General features: G+C 44.1%; 1 protein-coding gene across 1 annotated transcript; it reads left to right on the plus strand.

Moving 5' to 3' along the window:
• The first annotated feature begins 1,698 nt into the window (after positions 1 to 1,698).
• LOC123101134 (uncharacterized) lies at positions 1,699 to 2,221 on the plus strand. The gene is made up of 3 exons (XM_044522731.1): positions 1,699 to 1,874; positions 1,958 to 2,057; positions 2,144 to 2,221. The coding sequence occupies exons 1-3, from the start codon at positions 1,699 to 1,701 to the stop codon at positions 2,219 to 2,221; spliced, it is 354 nt and encodes a 117-aa protein (XP_044378666.1).
• Positions 2,222 to 19,784: the final 17,563 nt, after the last annotated feature.

Raw genomic sequence — 19,784 nt, forward strand, 5'->3', positions numbered from 1 at the left:
GACAACGACATTGATGTGTACATACGGCCATTAGTTGAAGAAATTTTACAGCCATGGAATGGAAATGGTGTACATGTGTGGGATGAGCACAAACAACAGGAATTTAACCTGCAGGCATTGCTGTTTGTAGCCATCAACAATTGGCCCGCTCTCAGTAACCTTTCAGGACCGACAAACAAGGGATACCACGCATGCACACACTGTTTAGCTGACACCGAAAGTATATACATGGAAAAATGCAGGAAGAATGTGTACCTGGGCCATCGTCGATTTCTTCCGACTAACCATCAATGTCGAAAGAAAGGCAAGCATTTCAAAGGCGAGGCACATCATCGGAAGTAGCCCGCCATGCGTACCGGTGATCACGTACTTGCTATGGTCAATGATTTACACGTAAGCTTTGGAAAGGGTCCCGGCGGACTATCTGTTCCGAATGACGCTGAGGGATGCGCACCCATGTGGAAGAAGAAATCTATATTTTGGGACCTACCCTACTAGAAAGATCTAGGGGTCCGCTCTTCAATCGACGTGATGCACGTGACGAAGAACCTTTGCATGAACTCGCTAGGCTTCTTGGGCGTGTATGGGAAGACAAAATATACACCATAGGCACGGGAGGACCTGCAACGTTTGCACAAAAAAGACGGCATGCCTTCAAAGTGGTATGAAGGTCCTATCAGCTACGCTCTTACCAAAGAAGAGAAGGAAATCTTCTTTGAATGCCTGCTCAGTATGAAGCCCCTGACTGGCTTCTCGTTGAATATAAAGGGAATAATAAATATGATAGAGAAAAAGTTCTAGAACCTAAAGTCTCATGACTGCCACGTGATTATGCGCAACTGCTTCCGGTTGCATTGAGGGGGCTTCTACCGGAAAACGTTTGATTAGCCATTGTGAAGCTATGTGCATTCCTCAATGCAATATCTCAGAAGGTGATCGATCCAAAAATCATACCAAGGCTAAGGAGTGATGTGGCAAAATGTCTTGTCAGTTTTGAGCCGGTGTTCCCACCATCCTTCTTCAATATCATGACGCACGTCCTAGTTCATCTAGTCGACGAGATTGCCATTCTGGGCCCTGTATTTCTACACAATATGTTCACCTTTGAGAGGTTCATGGGAGTCCTAAAGAAATATGTCCGTAACCGCGCTAGGCCAGAAGGAACACTACTAGGGAAAACCTTATACACAGAATCTTAGCAGCAGCGCGGTTTAAAAACAAACGCTACTGCTAATAACCTGAGAAAACCGTAGTACTAATAACCTGATAGTAGTAGCGTGGGTTTTTACCCCTCGCTACTACTAAGTTATTTCCACCGTGCCTCCCGGGACCAGCCGTAGTAGTAGCGCGGGTTGTAAAACCTACGCTACTACTATGTGGATAGCCATAGCGCAGGTCAGACACCCGCGCTACTACTAGTCTCCCATGCCACCCACCCCTGCCGGATACACTCCCACCCGCAACCGTCCCACACCACTCAACCCATGTCTGTCTAAAAAAATCCACCAACGCCCGATCCAGATCCCCTCCGCCTCCATTCCCCGCTGCGTGCACCACGCCGGTGGCCGCGTGGCCGCCGCTCCCCATCTCATGCCGCTGCCCTCCCCTTCCCCCCAGTCCAGCGAGCTCGCCGACGAATCTCGTATCCATCATATCACCGTCGCCGGCCGCATCCCGTCCCAGCCCACCTGCCTGCCGATGGCCTTCTCCTTGTTCCCATGGCCATTCCGCCATCGAGCCATCAGCAGCGGCAGCGGCGGAACCGGCCCAAGCAAACCCTCCGCCGCGGAGGGGAAGGAGGAGGACGCAGAGGAGCTCGGCGTCACGCCGCAGCTCCTTGACTTCCTCCGGACACTCTCCCCTGACGCCTTCAAGTCCTTCCCCTCCAGCTCCACCAAGGCACCCCTCCTTCCTCCCTTCTCGATTCCGCTCCCCTGCTAGTTCCCTCTCGATTACTGGCGGTGCTATGCTTTGTCGCAGGAGGATCCACGGAGTCGGCGGTCGAGCTCTCGGACTGGCAGCAGCAGCACGCCGTCCTCGTGCTTGCCAGAGCCAAGGTAGGTCTCCTGCAGATCTTGTCCTCCGCTTCTCCCAAGACAGAGATGGCTCTCAGGTCTCGAACTGTAATTTGTGATCCTTGGAGGAACTCGCTAAGGTCCGCTATGATCTGTGCCCACGCCACATGAAGGACAAGCAGTTCTGGACATACATCTTGTCGTAAGCTCTTGCCTCGTTAGCTTTCGCCCATGTGTGAGTGCATTGTTCCAGTCCAAGTGCTCAATTAGCTTCATGCTGGTCTTGATTTTGTGAATCTTCGGTTAGGAATTCTTGTCCATGGTGCTCCTTAATACACAACGAACTATATTTGTACCTAAACATGATCGTCCCAGTTGCGTGTGTACCGTTGTGCTGTTTTGTATATATAATAAACATCCAGCAAAAGGGATTGGCATCTAAAGATGAGAAATTATGTCAAATGTGAGTACCTGTTTTTGTAAAAGCTCAGCAAAAAGGGGACATCATCATGTAAAGCGTGGTCTCTGTTTGCTGAACAACTATCCATGAGGTGTAATATAAGTAAGCTGCTGGTCCTAATATAAGTAATAACAAACCATGGCTAGTGATAATTCCTCTGTTGTTCGATCCTTTATATATGCAAAAGAATACACACATGTCTGTTCCAGATATGGCCAAAGTTGTAAAAACTAGATAATCCATCAAGTGGGCTTTTGATGCCATCCTGCAGCACCCGTTGTTGGGTTTGACTCTAGCCAATTTCATTTTTAGGTAGGTTGGTGGGTGGGATATGCTAATGACACCGATGACTCAATCCGGTGGATTGTGAGGATAAACCCTGGTGTCGGGAGATACGTCACCAAGAGCTACAGCCCAAGGTCCGGTTTCTCCGTTCTCTTAAGTTCGGTTGATGCAAAATTGAACATGCAATTTTTTAGCCTAATTTATCACAAGTGAGGAGCAGTGTATTCTATAGTCCGTTAGCTACGGTTGATCGGCAACTGCATAAGCTTCTATTTCTACTTCTGAATTTTGAATGATTGTATGAGCAAATGAGTGCTACAAATGTACAGTTTTGTTGGTTTAGGCAAACACCTCACAGTACTCAAAAGTACAGTTTTGTAGAAACCATAGTATTCTGATTGAGCTAGTAAGATTTATTTTATGTAAGTTTAGTAGATGAACTAGTAGGATCCTTCTGCTGAACTGCTACTAGTAGGACGGCTTGCGATTAGATTAGTCTAGTCTATGCAGCAGGTGCACGCTCTGAGCTCGCTCGCAAGGTGTTTGCAACAATGCCTCTAGGAATGTTGAAATGTCAATTTGTTCAATCAATGTAGAATTTTGTGTTCCACAGGATACAAAGGAGCCTCTGGACCTTAAAATTTTCTCATTAAATTGAAAAGAAAACATTGTACAATTCGTACACAAACAAAACATCTATGGGTGGGGATGTTGGCATTGCGCGATTAAATTGAAAAAGAAAATGCTCTGATCAGATTAGCATATACCGTGTGCTTCATGCATCCAAGAGACCAAGACGTCTTCTCTTCTCTATGGAGAGAAGCTGATTTGCATTGACGGCTAATGATGATTCTTTGTGTTCCATAGTTTGAAAGGCAACCATTTTGCACTGTATAACCAAGTATTCTGCCAGGGTTAAATTTAATTAAGAATGTTATTCTGCACTTTTGCTTATTGTACGCTCCTCCTTTTGCCCATTTTATTTCCTGAGGCAATGTACTCTGATTCAGCCAGGACATCACACGGCCATGCTCTGTTTCTTCTCTGGTCCAGCCTGATTCAAGCTTCCTGGACATCCACAAGGCATGCCTTGGCCGCCATTGAGCAGAATGCCACTGGTGGCCGCAGCGGCGACAGAGTGCCGCCTCAGCGGACAAGGGAGTATCAAGCGAGGCATCATCATCAACCCGAGCGAAGGTCATAGGTGCCGCGTGCTCCTGCACGGCAACATGTGCCGCTATACTGATTGGGCAAGCAGGTCTGCTCTTTGCATATGCAACCACCTCCATTTGATTTAATGAAATAAATATCATATTTGGTACCATGGCAATCCTAATTCCAGTCTTGTTACAGCTGTTGTTCTTGGCCTGAGCAGCAACTCTGTATTGGCTCAGGATGATTTGGTTGCTCCAACAGCTACAAGTGAGCAAGCTGATGTAAATGTTACTGGCCTACGTCCTATAGAAGATGATTTAGTGATCTCAAATGATCACACTATCAAATGGTGAATGTGCACCGATAAAGCATGGGAGTTTTTCTTGTGTTACTAGTGTCCGGCCAGAATTAGTAAGGTGTGATCAACATGGCCATATAATTAGATTTGGAAAAATACTAACTTGTTATTTCCTTTGCATTTTTTACTGTAAAAAGTCATGGCTCACCTATTAACCGGCGGCCGTAGAAGGACTAATCACCTAACTAAAACACTAATAATCAGAAGATAGATTGAACTTCGTTTAATGGATATACAACATATTGAATTATTTTCTATTTGGTCTAATTGATATAATCATGTCTAATAGAGTTCATAATCTTTACTTTGAAGATCTGTAGCTGGACGTTAGAACTGTTGACATGCAAATAATTAACTAACTGCATGTCGTACTTGAATTACAGGTTTTTTGGTTTCGTCACTCCTTTGTTATATGGAAGAAGACTTCATGGTTAGCATTATTTATTATAACACATTCATATAAGATTTTCTTGCCACTGTAAGTAGGAAGTTAATTTTTTTGGTCTGTTTTGTTCTGCGGGGATTTTGGTCTGTTTTTCTAATAGTATATATGATCATTCAGTCACAGTTCCAGTATTTTAGAACTAAAGCTCCGCCTAATTAAAATGCAGAAACATGTTTTCTTTCATTATGTTTCAGTCACTATCTTAGAAACACTAGAAAATATCTCTTGACAAACTTCTTCATGGAACTAATATTTTTATGCTAATGACAAATTGGATTTATAATCTTTAACCTCGAATCTTTATAGGATTTTGGTTACTACCATATCCGCTCTTGCAGGTCTACTAGAGTATCCACTTCTGAGGTTGATTTTCAAAATGTGTATATCTAATATTTCTTACTGCAGCTTTAAGCTTCACTGTCATCTAACTTTGTCTAGTTAATATACTTACTCGGCAACATGGAAAGTTTCCACATTTGTTCTAGCTGTCTCTATGGGTTAGCGACTTAGCATACATGTTGTAATAAGGTTTCACATTTGCTTCTCTGACAAGGTCTGTTTTTATTCATAGGTAGAAGATAGCGATAGAGTGCTGCCGGATAATGAGATGTTGAAGCGGCAGACTGAATCCAAGACACCGAAGTGCAATTTCGGCAGATTATCTCTATCTTTTCTTTTCATTTTTCTTATTATTGAGTGAGAACAGAATGAGGAACCGTGTGATAGTACATACAACAACTGTAGTAAAAAGAAACTTATGTTTGCAATTGTTAATGACATAGATGCTTGCATGTTCTTTGAAGTGGTCATTTGTGAGTTGCAATGCATAATGAGGTTTTTTGGCTGATTTATTTCCTTCGGTTTCTGGTTAACCATGAAATAGGAGCCCAGCAGTGCTCACTATTGTTGTGTTTACTGGGAACTGTATGCATAAAATGGAATTGGTGGATTTTATTTTTTTAATTATAAATTAGTTAGTAGTGGCGTGGGAAAAGACTGCGCGCTACTAGTATTTAGGATACTAGTAGCGTTGGTAGTATGGACACGCTGCTACTATTTTGTTAGTAGTGGCGCGGGTACTAAATAGCAGTAGCGTGGGTGGCACACGCTACTACTAACTTTGCTAGTAGTAGCGCGGCTTCAACCCACGCTGTTACTAACTATTAGTTGTAGCGCCTTATTGGTAGCGCGGGTACCTGCGCTGCTGATAGGCCTAAAACCCGCGCTGCTGCTAGGCTTTTCCCAAGTAGTGGAAGCATCTCCATGGGCCATCAAACAGAGGATGTCATTGGGTTTTGTGTTGACTTCATTCCTGGCCTTAAGAAGATAGGTCTCCCTATATCGCGGTATGAGGGGTGACTGATTGGAAAAGGCACGCTTGGAGGGGACTCAATAAAATGCAGGGGCGAGCATTCTTGGTCTCAAGCATAGTACACAGTTCTACAGAACTCTACCTTGGTGACCCCGTATGTCGATGAACACAAGAATAGTCTGCGCTCCAAACACCCGGAGCAGTGTGACGACTGGATTACATGTGAACACATCAGGACTTTCGGCAGTTGGTTCGAAAAACGTCTCAGAGGTGACAACACTATTTGTGATGAGCTGTACTCATTGTCCAGGGAACCATCTTCGACTGTATTGACCTAGAAAGAATACGAGATAAATGGGAATACATTTTACACGATCGCCCAAGATCGAAAGAGCACCAACAAAAATAGCGGTATCCGTTTTGATACAACAACCAATAGGGGAAAGGACACATATTATGGTTACATAATGGACATATGGGAACTTGACTATGGACATGATTTTAAGGTCCCTTTGTTTAAGTGCAAATGGGTCAATCTGTCAGGAGGCGGGGTACATGTAGACCCGCAGTACGGAATGACAACAGTGGATTTTAAGGTCCCTTTATCACTTTCAGTTTATCAGCTGAATTGCTTGAGGACAAGCAAAGGTTTAAGCTTGGGGGAGTTGATATGTCTCCGTCGTATCTACTTTTCCAAACACTTTTGCCCTTGTTTTGGACTCTAACTTGCATGATTTGAATGGAACTAACCCGGACTGACGCTGTATTCAACAGAATTGTCATGGTGTTATTTTTGTGCATAAATAAAAGTTCTCGGAATGACCTCAAAATCAATGGAAGAAAGATCCACGTCAGGGGGCCCACACCCTGTCCATGAGGGTGGGGGCACACCCTACCCCCCTGGGCGCGCCCCCTTGCCTCGTGGGCCCCCTAACGCTCCACCGACCTCAACCTTGACTCCATATATTCACTTTCGGGGAGAAAAAAATCAAAGAGAAGGATTCATCGCGTTTTACGATACGGAGCCGCTGCCAAGCCCTAAACTCTCTCGGGAGGGCTGACCTGGAGTCCGTTCGGGATTCCAGAGAGGGGAATCCGTCGCTATCGTCATCATCAACCTTCCTCCATCACCAATTTCATGATGCTCACCGTCGTGCATGTGTAATTCCATCGTAGGCTTGCTGTACGGTGATGTGTTGGATGAGATTTATCATGTAATCGAGTTAGTTTTGTTAGGGTTTGATCCCTAGTATCCACTATGTTCTGAGATTGATGTTGCTATGACTTTGCTATGCTTAATGCTTGTCACTAGGGCCCGAGTGCCATGATGTCAGATCTGAACCTATTATGTTTTCATCAATATATGAGAGTTCTTGATCCTATCTTGCAAGTCTATAGTCACCTATTATGTGTTATGATCCGTTAACCCAGAAGTGACAATAATCGGGATACTTACCGGTGATGACCATAGTTTGAGGAGTTCATGTATTCACTATGTGTTAATGCTTTGGTCCGGTACTTTATTAAAAGGAGGCCTTAATATCCCTTAGTTTCCAATAGGACCCCGCTGCCACGGGAGGGTAGGACAAAAGATGTCATACAAGTTCTTTTCCATAAGCATGTATGACTATATTTGGAATACATGCCTACATTATATTGATGAACTGGAGCTAGTTCTGTGTCACCCTATGTTATGACTGTTACATGATCGATCACATCCGACATAATTCTCCATCGCCGATCCAATGCCTACTAGTTTTCCATATATTGTTCTTCGCCTATTTACTTTTCTGCTACTACTGTTACCATCACTATAAAACCCCAAAATATTACTTTTGCTACCGTTACTTTTGCTATCGTTACCACTACTAAAATATTACTTTGCTACTAAATACCTTGCTGAAGATATTAAGTTTCCAGGTGTGGTTGAATTGACAACTCAGCTGCTAATACTTGAGAATATTCTTTGGCTCCCCTTGTGTCGAATCAATAAATTTGGGTTGAATACTCTACCCTCGAAAACTGTTGTGATCCCATATACTTGTGGGTTATCAATGCCATGCCAATTTTCAACCTCTTCAGAGTTCATCTGAAGTGCTTTTCAATTTCAGGGTCATTTAGCTCAAAGAATGAACTAATATAAAAAAGAATGAACTGCAAAACTTTTATGTAACTATAATAGCAAAACTTTTATGTAACAAACCGAATCCCCAAAGAGATCATTATCTTCTTGTAAGCCACGGCAGGGGTGTTTCCTACATCACATCAATATATACACGCGGCTCCCTCACGAGGGAGCAGAAGCACTTCCCATCTAACATGGTATACAGAGCCATCCTCTTCCCATCGATCTAGCCAGCAACCTCCTTCCTCGATTACCCTCGCATGTCGTCGTCATCTACCGTCTCCCTCAACCTTGGTGCTCTCCCATCTGAGAAGCTCACCAAGACCAATTTCATCCTATGGAAGGGATAGGTCATGTCAGTCTTGCGATTAGCGCAGGTCACCGGCTTCCTCGACGGATCATATGCATCGCCGCCCAAGACGGTGCAGCAGCAGCAGGTGGACAAAACTGTCGGCGCAGAACCCAATCCTGTGTATGCACAGTGGATATCAAAGGACCAGCAAGTCCTCAGCCACCTCCTGAATTCTCTGTCAATGGACATCCTCGCCCAAGTTGCGAGCAAGGAGATGACTTTTGATCTCTGGACTCTCATCACCACCTTGTTTGCCTCGCGGTCCCAATCGTGCATCACCAACCTGCGGATTGCCATCACCAACACAAAAAAGGCTCAATATCCAGCAGGGCCTATATCTCCGGGATGAAGAACCTGGGGGATGAGCTCGCAGCGGCAGGTCGCCCCGTCTCGGACCTAGAGATGGTGGATTACGTTCTTGCCGGCCTCGACAGAGACTATGACCCTGTAGTGGCAGCCATCAGCGCAGTAAAGAATCAGATCCTAGTAGATGATCTATTCACCCAGATTGCAGAGTTTGATCAGCGCGTGGAGATGCTCGGTGATGGTCCTGATGCAGGGTTCAAGACCTCAGCACACCTAGCCTACAGGGGGCGCGGGCGCGGCTACAGCAGAGGCCGCAGGCGCAGCAACAGCAGGGGCCGCGGCCGAGGCAGGCGTCCCTTCCCAACCCCATCTGATGGCAACAGCGGCGGTGGCGGTGGTCGTGGTCGCCCACAGCAAAAATGTCAGCAGCAAGTTCGAGACTATCCAGAGTGTCAAATTTGTTACAAGCATCATCCAGGAGGTGCTCGTGATTGTTGGCATCGGTATGATGATGAAGATGAACATGAGGACAAGGGGGCCAACATGGTCACCGGCTCCTACGGTGTCAACACGAACCGGTATGTGCTACCTCTTAAGCACTGCATTGGTTTTCCCTTGAATAGGAAAGGGTGATGCAGTAGAGCAGCGTAAGTATTTCCCTCAGTTTTTGAGAACCAAGGTATCAATCCAGTAGGAGACTACACGCGAGTCACCTTGTACCTACACACACAAATAAGAACCTCGCAACCAACGCGATAAAGGGGTTGTCAATCCCTTGACGGCCACTTGCAAGAGTGAGATCTGATAGAGATGATAATAACACTAGAAGAAAAAGGGTCAAACGTGAAACACATTAGTGTCGGTTTGAATTTGAGCCGGCACTAATGGTACCATTAGTGCCGGTTCGAACGGCTATGCATTAATGCCGGTTCGTGTTGAACCTTTAGTACCGGTTTGTGCCACGAACCGGTACTAAAGGGGTGATGGCAGGCTGGCGTCAGGCTGGGGCCCCACGATCACCTTTAGTACCAGTTCGTGTCACAAACCGGTACTAAAAGGCTAACCTTTAGTACCGGTTTGTGCCACGAACCGGTACTAAAGGGGTCTGACCTATAGTACCGGTTTGTGACACAAACCGGCACTATAGGGCAATTTTCAAACTCTACCCCCCCCCCCCGGTGTGTCGCCATTTCAGTTCTGAAAAAATCAAAAGAAAATGGTAAAAACATCAAAAAATAAAATCCTTCGAGAGGTAGTTATATTACTACATCTACTAGTTAGGAAAATTTGAAAACTTAAATTTGGACATGTTTTGCAAAAAGTGTAGGGAAAATGTAAAACGGCTATAACTTTTGCATACGATGTCGGAAAAAAACGTATAATATATCAAAAAATTCAGCACGAAAATCCGCATCCGATGGAGACCGCCTACGGCCTATTTGCAATTTTTTAGAATCCTCAAATTCCAAAAGGAAAAAAAGATATGGTTAAATTTAAGTTTTTTTTAATTTTTTTTGTTAAATCTGGTCAAACTACTTATTCAAGAAGTATTAATGTTACTACATAATTATTCAAGAATATTAGTGTTACTGAATAATTATTTCAATTTTTTGAATTTTGGTCAAATCTGGTCAAACTATGGTCAGACTTATTCAAGAAATATTAGTGTTACTAAATAATTACTATTTTTAGAATAATAGTTTCATACTCAAACAGTGAAATGTGTGACTTCATGCTCAAGCTAAACTCTTGAGGGTTAATAGGATTGACATCTTACTATTTTTAGGAAAACAACAAGTGCAGACTTGGAAACGAAGGAGAATAGAAACCGAAAGTTAAGCGTGCTCGGGCTGGAGTAGTGAGAGGGATGGGTGACCGGTCGGGAAGTTAGATGATTTGGAATGAGTGATCCACACTTGAGCAGTTAAGAGAGGTGATTAGAGACTAAATCACCAAATAATTCAGAAAAATTAAAAATCGAAAAAAAATAATCAAATTTTTTTTCCAAAAATTTCAAAAAAAAATTCAAAAAAAAAACCTTTAGACCGGTTGGTACCAGGGCATGAGCTCACGCCATGTGGTGGCACTTTAGCACCGGTTCGTGCCGAACCGGTACTAAAGGGGGGTGGGGGCTTTAGTGCCCACCAATTAGTGCCGGTTATGGAACCGGCACTAAAGGCCCTTAAGAACCGGTTTTAAAGCTCCGTTTTCTACTAGTGTAATAAGATAAATATTTTTGGTATTTTTATGATATAGATTGATAGTAAATAAAGCAAAATAAACGGGGCCAGAAATAACTTGTTGACGGGAGATTAATATGATGGAAAGTAGACCCGGGGGCCATAGGTTTCACTAGTGGCTTCTCTCAAGATAGCATAAGTCTTATGGTGGGTGAACAAATTACAGTCGATCAATTGATAGAAAAGCGAATAATTATGAGAATATCTAGGCATGATCATGTATATAGGCATCACGTCCGAGAGAAGTGGACCGACTCCTGCCTGCATCTACTACTATTACTCCACACATGGACCGCTATCCAGCATGCATCTAGAGTATTAAGTTCATACGAACAGAGTAACGCCTTAAGCAAGATGACATGATGTAGAGGGATAAACTCATGCAATATGATATAAACCCCATCTTTTTATCCTCGATGGCAAAAATACAATACGTGTTGTTTCCCTTTCTGTCACTGTGATCGAGCACCGCAAGATTGAATCCAAAGCTAAGCACTTCTCCCATTGCAAGAAAGATCAATCTAGTAGGGCTAACCAAACTGATAATTCGAAGAGACTTGCAAGATATACCAATCATACATTAAAGAATTCGGAGAAGATTCAAATATTGTTCATAGATAATCTGGATCATAAACCCACAATTCATCGGATCTTGACAAACACACCTCAAAAGAAGATTACATCGAATAGATCTCCAAGAGAATCGAGGAGAACTTTGTATTGAGATCCAAAGAGCGAAAAGAAGCCATCTAGCTACTAGCTATGGACCTGAAGGTCTAAAGTAAACTACTCACACATCATCGGAGAGGCCATGGAGTTGATGTAGAGGCCCATCGTGATCAATGCCCCCTCCGGCGGAGTTCCGAAAAGGCCCCAAGATGGGATCTCTTGGGTGCAGAAGGTTGCGGTGGTGGAATTAGGTTTTCATGGTGCTCCTGGATGTTTGGGGGGGTACGTGGATATATATAGGAGGAAGAAGTACGTCAGTGGAGTAACGAGGGCCCCACGAGGGTGGAGGGCGCGCCCAGGGGGTGGGCGCGCCCCTTGCCTCATGGCCGCCTCGTTGATTGCTTGACGTCCATTCCAGGTCTCCTGGATCATGTTCGTTCCAAAAATAACGCTCCCGAAGGTTTCATTCTGTTTGGACTCCGTTTGATATTCCTTTTCCGGGAAACTCTAAAATAGGCAAAAAAAAACAGCAATTTGGGCTGGGCCTCCGGTTAATAGGTAAGTCCCAAAAATACTATAAAATTGTAAAAATAAGCCCATTAACATCCAAAATAGATAATATAATAGCATGGAGCAATCAAAAATTATAGATACGTTGGAGACGTATCAAGCATCCCCAAGCTTAATTCCTGCTCGTCCTCGAGTAGGTAAATGATAAAAATAGAATTTTTGATGTGGAATGCTTCCTAACATATTTCTCAATGTATTTTTTCTTTTTGTGGCATGAATATTCAGATCCGAAAGATTCAAGATAAAAGTTTAATATTGACATAGAAATAATAATACTTCAAGCATACTAACTAAGAAATCATGTCTTCTCAAAATAACATGGCCAAAGAAAGTTATCCCTACAAAATCATATAGTCTGGCTATGCTCTAACTTCATCACACAAAATATTATATCATGCACAACCCCGATGACAATCCAAGCAATTGTTTCATACTTTTGATGTTCTCAAACTTTTTCAATCTTCACGCAATATATGAGCGTGAGCCATGGATATAGCACTATGGTGGAATAGAATGGTGGTTGTGAGTAGGGATTGCCATGCAAGGGATGCACTAGAGCTATAAGTGTATGAAATATCAACAAGAGAAACTAAGTGGGTGTGCATCCAACTTGCTTGCTCATGAAGACCTAGGGCAATTTGAGGAAAGCCCATCATTGGAATATACAAGCCAAGTTCTATAATGTAAAATTCCCACTAGTTTATGAAAGTGACAACATAGGAGACTCTCTATCATGAAGATCATTGTGCTACTTTTAAGCACAAGTGTGGAAAAAGGATAGTAACATTGTCCCTTCTCTCTTTTTCTCTCATTTTTTTATTTGGGCCTTCTTTTTTTGGCCTCTTTTTTTATTCTTCGTCTGGGGTCTCATCTCGACTTGTGGGGGAATCATAGTCTCCATCATCCTTTCCTCACTGGGACAATGCTCTAATAATGATGATCATCACACTTCTTTTTACTTACAACTCAATACTTAGAACAAAATATGTCTCTATGTGAATGCCTCCGGCGGGGTACCGGGATATGCAATGAATCAAGAGTGACATGTATGAAAGAATTATGAATGGTGGCTTAGCCACAAATACGATGTCAACTACATGATCACGCAAAGAAATATGACAATGATGAAGGGTGTCATAGCAAACGTAATGGTGGAAAGTTGCATGGCAATATATCTCGGAATGGCTATGGAAATGCCATAATAGGTAGGTATGGTGGCCGTTTTCAGGAAGGTATATGGTGGGTTTATGGTACCGGCGAAAGTTGTGCGGTACTAGAGAGGCTAGCAAATGTGGAAGGGTGAGGGTGCGTATAACCCATGGACTCAACAGTAGTCATAAAGAACTCACATACTTATTGCAAAAATCTATTAGTTATCAAAACAAAGTACTATGCGCATGCTCCTAGGGGGATATATTGGTAGGAAAAGACCATCGCTCGTCCCCGACCGCCACTCATAAGGAAGGCAATCAATAAATAAATCATGCTCCGACTTCATCACATAACATTTCACCATACGTGCATGCTACGGGAATCACAAACTTCAACACACGTATTTCTCAAATTCACAACTACTCAACTAGCACGACTCTAATATCACCATCTCCATATCTCAAAACAATCATGAAGTATCAAACTTGTCTTAGTATTCAATGCACTTACATGAAAGTTTTGATTATTTCCATGTTGTTCTAAAGGACTCTCAAAATAATATAAGTGAAGCATGAGAGATCAATTATTTCTATAAAATAGAACCACCGCCGTGCTCTAAAAGATATAAGTAAAGCACTAGAGCAAAAACTATATAGCTCAAAAGATATAAGTGAAGCACATAGAGTATTCTAATAAATTCCAATTCATGTGTGTCTCTCTCAAAAGGTGTGTACAGCAAGGATGATTGTGGTAAACTAAAAATCAAAGACTCAAATCATACAACACGCTCCAAGAAAAACACATATCATGTGGCGAATAAAAATATAGCTCCAAGTAAAGTTACCAATGAACGAAGATAAAAGAGGGGATGCCTTCCGGGGCATCCCCAAGCTTAGGCTTTTTAGTGTCATTGTAATTTACCTTTGGGTGCCATGGGCATCCCCAAGCTTAGGCTCTTGCCACTCCTTGTTCCATAATCCATCAAATCTTTACCTAAAACATAAAACTTCACAACACAAAACTTAAATAGAAAACAAAACACCCTCTTATTGAATTCTATCCTTATTTCTTTTTGGGTAAAGGACATGGACACGAGGAGAGTGCTTCTTAGGGGAAAGTGCGTGGGAGGTATCTACCCACTCATATCTTCGTCATCGTATGTTGGGGAACACAGCAATTTCAAAAAATTTCCTACGCACACGCAAGATCCATCAAGGTGATGCATAGCAAAGAGAAGGGAAGAGTATGTCTACGTACCCTCGTAGATCGAAAGTGGAAGCATTATGAAACACGGTTGATGTAGTCGAATGTTGATACGTGCATTTTGCATCATGCTTTTATATCAATATTTATTGTATTATGGGCTGTTATTATACATTATGTCACAATACTTATGCCTATTGTCACTTATTTTACAAGGTTTACATGAAGTGGGAGAATACCGGCAGCTGGGATTCTGGGCTGGAAAACGAGCAAATATTAGAGACCTATTCTGCATAGCTCCAAAAGTCCTGAAACTTCATGAAAGCTATTTCCAGAATATATAAAAAATACTGAGCACAAGAAGTTCGAGAGGGGGGCCACACCCTGGCCACGAGGGTGGGCGGCGCGCCCCCTGCCTCGTGGGCCCCCTGGTGGCCCTCCGATGCCCATATTATGCTGTATGGAGTCTTTCCTCGAAGAAAAAAATCATAAGGAAGCTTTCAGGACGAGACTCCGCCGCCACGAGGAATAACCTTGGCGGAACCAATCTAGGGCTCTGGCGGAGCTGTTCTGCCGGGGAAACTTCCCTCCGGGAGGGAGAAATCATCAGCATCGTCATCACCAACGATCCTCTCATCTAGAGGGGGTCAACCTCCATCAACATTTTCACCTGCACCATCTCATCTCAAACTCTAGTTCATCACTTGTATCCAATCTTCATATCCACACCTCAGATTGGTACTTGTGGGTTGCTAGTAGTGTTGATTACACCTTGTAGTTGATGCTAGTTGGTTTACTTGGTGGAAGATCATATGTTCATATCCATTATGCATATTAATACCCCTCTGATTATGAACATGACTATGCTTTGTGAGTAGTTACGTTTGTTCCCGAGGACATGGGAGAAGTCTTGCTATTAGTAGTCATGTGAATTTGGTATTCGTTCGATATTTTGATGAGATGTATGTTGTCATCCCTCTAGTGGTGTCATGTGAACGTTGACTACATGACACTTCACCATTGTTTGGGCCTAAAGGGAGGCATTGGGAAGTAACAAGTAGATGATGGGTTGCTAGAGTGATAGAAGCTTAAACCCTAGTTTATGCGTTGCTTCGTAAGGGGCTGACTTGGATCCATATGTTTCGTGTTATGGTTAGGTTTACCTTAATACTTCTGTTGTAGTTGTGGATGCTTGCAATAGGGGTTAATCAAATGTGGGATGCTTGTCCAAGTAAGGGCAGTACGCAAGCACCGGTCCACCCACATATCAGATTATCACAGTACCGAACGTGAATCATATGATCGTGATCAAAACTAGCTTGACGATAATTCCCATGTGTCCTCGGGAGCGCTTTCCTTCATATAAGAGTTTGTCCAGGCTTGTCCTTTGCTACAAAAAGGATTGGGCCATCTTGCTGCACCTTATTTACTTTTATTACTTGCTACTCATTACCAATTACCTTATCACAAAACTATCTGTTACCGATAATTTCAGTGCTTGTAGAGAATACCTTGCTAAAAACCGACTATCATTTCCTTCGGCTCCTCGTTGGGTTCAACACTCTTACTTATCGAAAAGACTACGATAGATCCCCTATACTTGTGGGTCGTCGAATGTCTTCGCGATCCAACCGATCAAGTACCGAATGCACGGCACCTCTGCGATCTACACACGTTTAGCTCGGTGATGTCCCTCGTACTCTTGATATAGTTGAGGCCGAGGGAGAGTTTCGTCAGCACAATGGCGTGATGATGGTGATGTGAAGTTACCGACGTAGGGCTTCTCCTAAGCACTACAACGATATGACCGACGTGGAATTCTGTGGAGGGGGGCACCACACATGGCTAAACAATCAACTTGCTGAAAACACTACCTTGTTGAAAATTGCTTATCATTTCCTTCGGCTCCTCGTTGGGTTCGACACTCTTACTTATCGAAAGGACTACGATAGATCCCCAATACTTGTGGATCATCAAGACTCTTTTCTGGCGCCGTTGCCGGGGAGTGAAGCGCCTTTGGTAGGTGGAATTTGGTAAGGAAAAATTTATATAGGGTGCTGAAATTTACTGTCACTTGTTACTATGGAAAGTAATCCTTTGAGGGGCTTGTTCAGGGTATCTTCACCACGACCGGTGGAGCAAATAGTTGCTCCTCAACCTACTCAATCTACTGGACCTACTGAAAATGAAAATGTCTACTTTGAAATTCCTTCGGGTATGATAGAGAAACTACTAGCTAATCCTTTTGCAGGAGATGGAACACTGCATCCCGACTTACACTTAATCTATGAGGATGAAGTTTGTGGATTATTTAAGCTTGTAGGTATGCCCGATGATATTATCAAGAATAAGGTCTTCCCTTTATCTTGAAGGGAGATGCATTGACATGGTATAGGCTATGTGCTGATATGGGATCATGGGACTATAAGCGATTGAAATTGGAATTTCATCAGAAGTTTTATCCTATGCATCTTGTTCATTGTAATTTTAATTATATATATAATTTTTGGCCTTGCGAAGGGGAAAGCATCGCCCAAGCTTGGGGGAGGCTTAAGTCAATGTTATATTCATGCCCCAACCATGAGCTCTCAAGAGAAATGATTATTCAAAAATTTATGCTTGGCTTTCTATCAACAATCGCCCCATGCTCGATACTTCTTGTACTAGTTCTTTTATGATGAAGACTATTGAATACAAATGGAATTTATTGGAGAGAATTAAACGCAACTCTGAAGATTGGGATCTCGACGAAGGTAAGGAGTCAAGTATAACACCTAAGTTTGATTGTGTTAAATGTTTTATGGATACCGATGTTGTTGTTGGAAATATGCCCTAGAGGCAATAATAAATTGATTATTATTATATTTCCTTGTTCATGATAATCGTTTATTATCCATGCTAGAATTGTATTGATAGGAAACTCAGATACATGTGTGGATACATAGACAACACCATGTCCCTAGTAAGCCTCTAGTTGACTAGCTCGTTGATCAATAGATGTTTACGGTTTCCTGACCATGGACATTGGATGTCGTTGATAATGGGATCACATCATTGGGAGAATGATGTGATGGACAAGACCCAATCCTAAGCCTAGCACAAAGATCGTGTAGTTCGTATGCTAAAGCTTTTCTAATGTCAAGTATCATTTCCTTAGACCATGAGATTGTGCAACTCCCGGATACTGTAGGAATACTTTGGGTGTGCCAAACGTCACAACCTAACTGGGTGGCTATAAAGGTACACTACAGGTATCTTCGAAAGTGTCTGTTGGGTTGGCACGAATCAAGACTGGGATTTTTCACTCCGTGTAAACGGAGAGGTATCTCTGGGCCCACTCGGTAGGACATCATCATAATGTACACAATGTGATCAAGGAGTTGATCACGGGATGATGTGTTACGGAACGAGTAAAAGAGACTTGCCGGTAACGAGATTGAACAAGGTATCGGGATACCGACGATTGAATCTCGGGCAAGTACAATACCGACAGACAAATGGAATTGTATACGGGATTGATCAAATCCTCGACATCGTGGTTCATCTGATGAGATCATCGTGGAACATGTGGTGTCACATCCCTAGCTTCTGGCATTGCACTAGTACTAGCCTTTGGTGATGCATCATGTTTACTTTTACAGAAAGTCGAAATAGGGATTGTCCAAACCCTAGCATTTTAAGAATTCACCAGGTTCACCTAAAATATTTTCAGTCAATCCAAGTGGCTTTCAAAAATGTTCATCATCTTTGGAAAAATGCTGGAAACAGTAACCAGAGATGATGCACATTTTTCCATGTCATTTTGGATCTTTGAACTAATATATATTGTATTTGAGTTGGAGCAAATATATGTTATATATATTTTTAATGCTTCAATAATTCTGATATTTTGTGAGGGGCTCTAGAATATTACTTTCAGTCCCTGCAAAAATTATTGGAAGAAACAAAAATGATTTAGTGTTTGAACTAAATCAAAACAGATTGAAACAAATAGAAAACAATGATTAAAAAATAAAACAGAGCAAAAATAAAAAAGGGAGACGGCCACCTGGGCCACTTACCTGCTTACCTGCCCGGCCCAGCTCCTCCCGCTGGCCCAGCCCGCCACCGCTACCCCCCTGTCATCTTCTTCCCTCGCCAGAAGGACGCGGGCACGCGCCCGGCGCGCGCGGCCACGCGCCCCGGCCACCTCCTCCCTGCCTGGCTGCCTCCTCCTCCCCTGGTTCCCTCCCGCGACGCCACGCAGCCCCCTCGGACCCCTCTCACTCTTCCTCGAGGCCCCGCCCCTCTGCTCTTTCTCTCTCGCCCGAACCCGAACACAGCCGTCGCCACCGACGCCGTTCGCCGCGGCCACCATCCCCCTCTCGCCTCCCCGACGCCTTCCAGAGCTCCGCAAGTCCTCCCTCGTCCTCCTCGTCGTCTCACGCGACCAGAAGAGCCCCGGAACGCCGCCCCGACGTTTTCCCCCTCGCCGGCCGCCGAGGATCTTCTCCGTCGAATTCGGCCACTCCGGCGCGCCCCCGAGCTCGCTGACCCTCCCTGCACGATCCCCGTGAGTCCCTGCTCCGTTTCCCCCTAACCCCAAGTTCGATTTCGAGCTCTAGCCGCCCCCTCTACCGGAGCCGAGACGCTCCGCCGCACGGGCTCGTCACCGGTGAAGCTCCGGTGACCTTTTGGTCCCACGCCTGCGTCCGTTGCACTCGTTGCGTCCCGTAGAGTAAAACTAGCGCGACCACCGTCTTGTTTGCACACCGCAGCGCCGGTCCCGCGAACACCCGAGCTCCGGCAGCCGCAAAAGAGGTCGCCGCCGGCAGCTCCGGCCACCCCAGCCTCCGCCACCACCACCGTTGGATGCGCCACTCCACCCTCTCCCCGTAGTTGCTCCCTGCGTGCCAAAAGAGCCCCTGTAGCTGGTTTCCGACGCGCACCACCGCGTCTGGCCTCGCCGGCGTCAAGCCGCCGGTGGGTCTGACCACGTTGACCACGGCGGGACCCCCCCCCCTTTCTGGGTCGATGACAGGTGGGGCCAGCCCCCCCTGTTAATTAGTTTAGTTATTTTATTTTAACTACCCCCTCTGCTGACACTGACAGGTGGGCCCCCGCCATCAGGTGATTAGCTTAAGCTAATCACCACCTA

Source organism: Triticum aestivum, chromosome 5A, assembly GCF_018294505.1.
Source record: "Triticum aestivum cultivar Chinese Spring chromosome 5A, IWGSC CS RefSeq v2.1, whole genome shotgun sequence".
Taxonomy (NCBI): Eukaryota; Viridiplantae; Streptophyta; class Magnoliopsida; order Poales; family Poaceae; genus Triticum; species Triticum aestivum.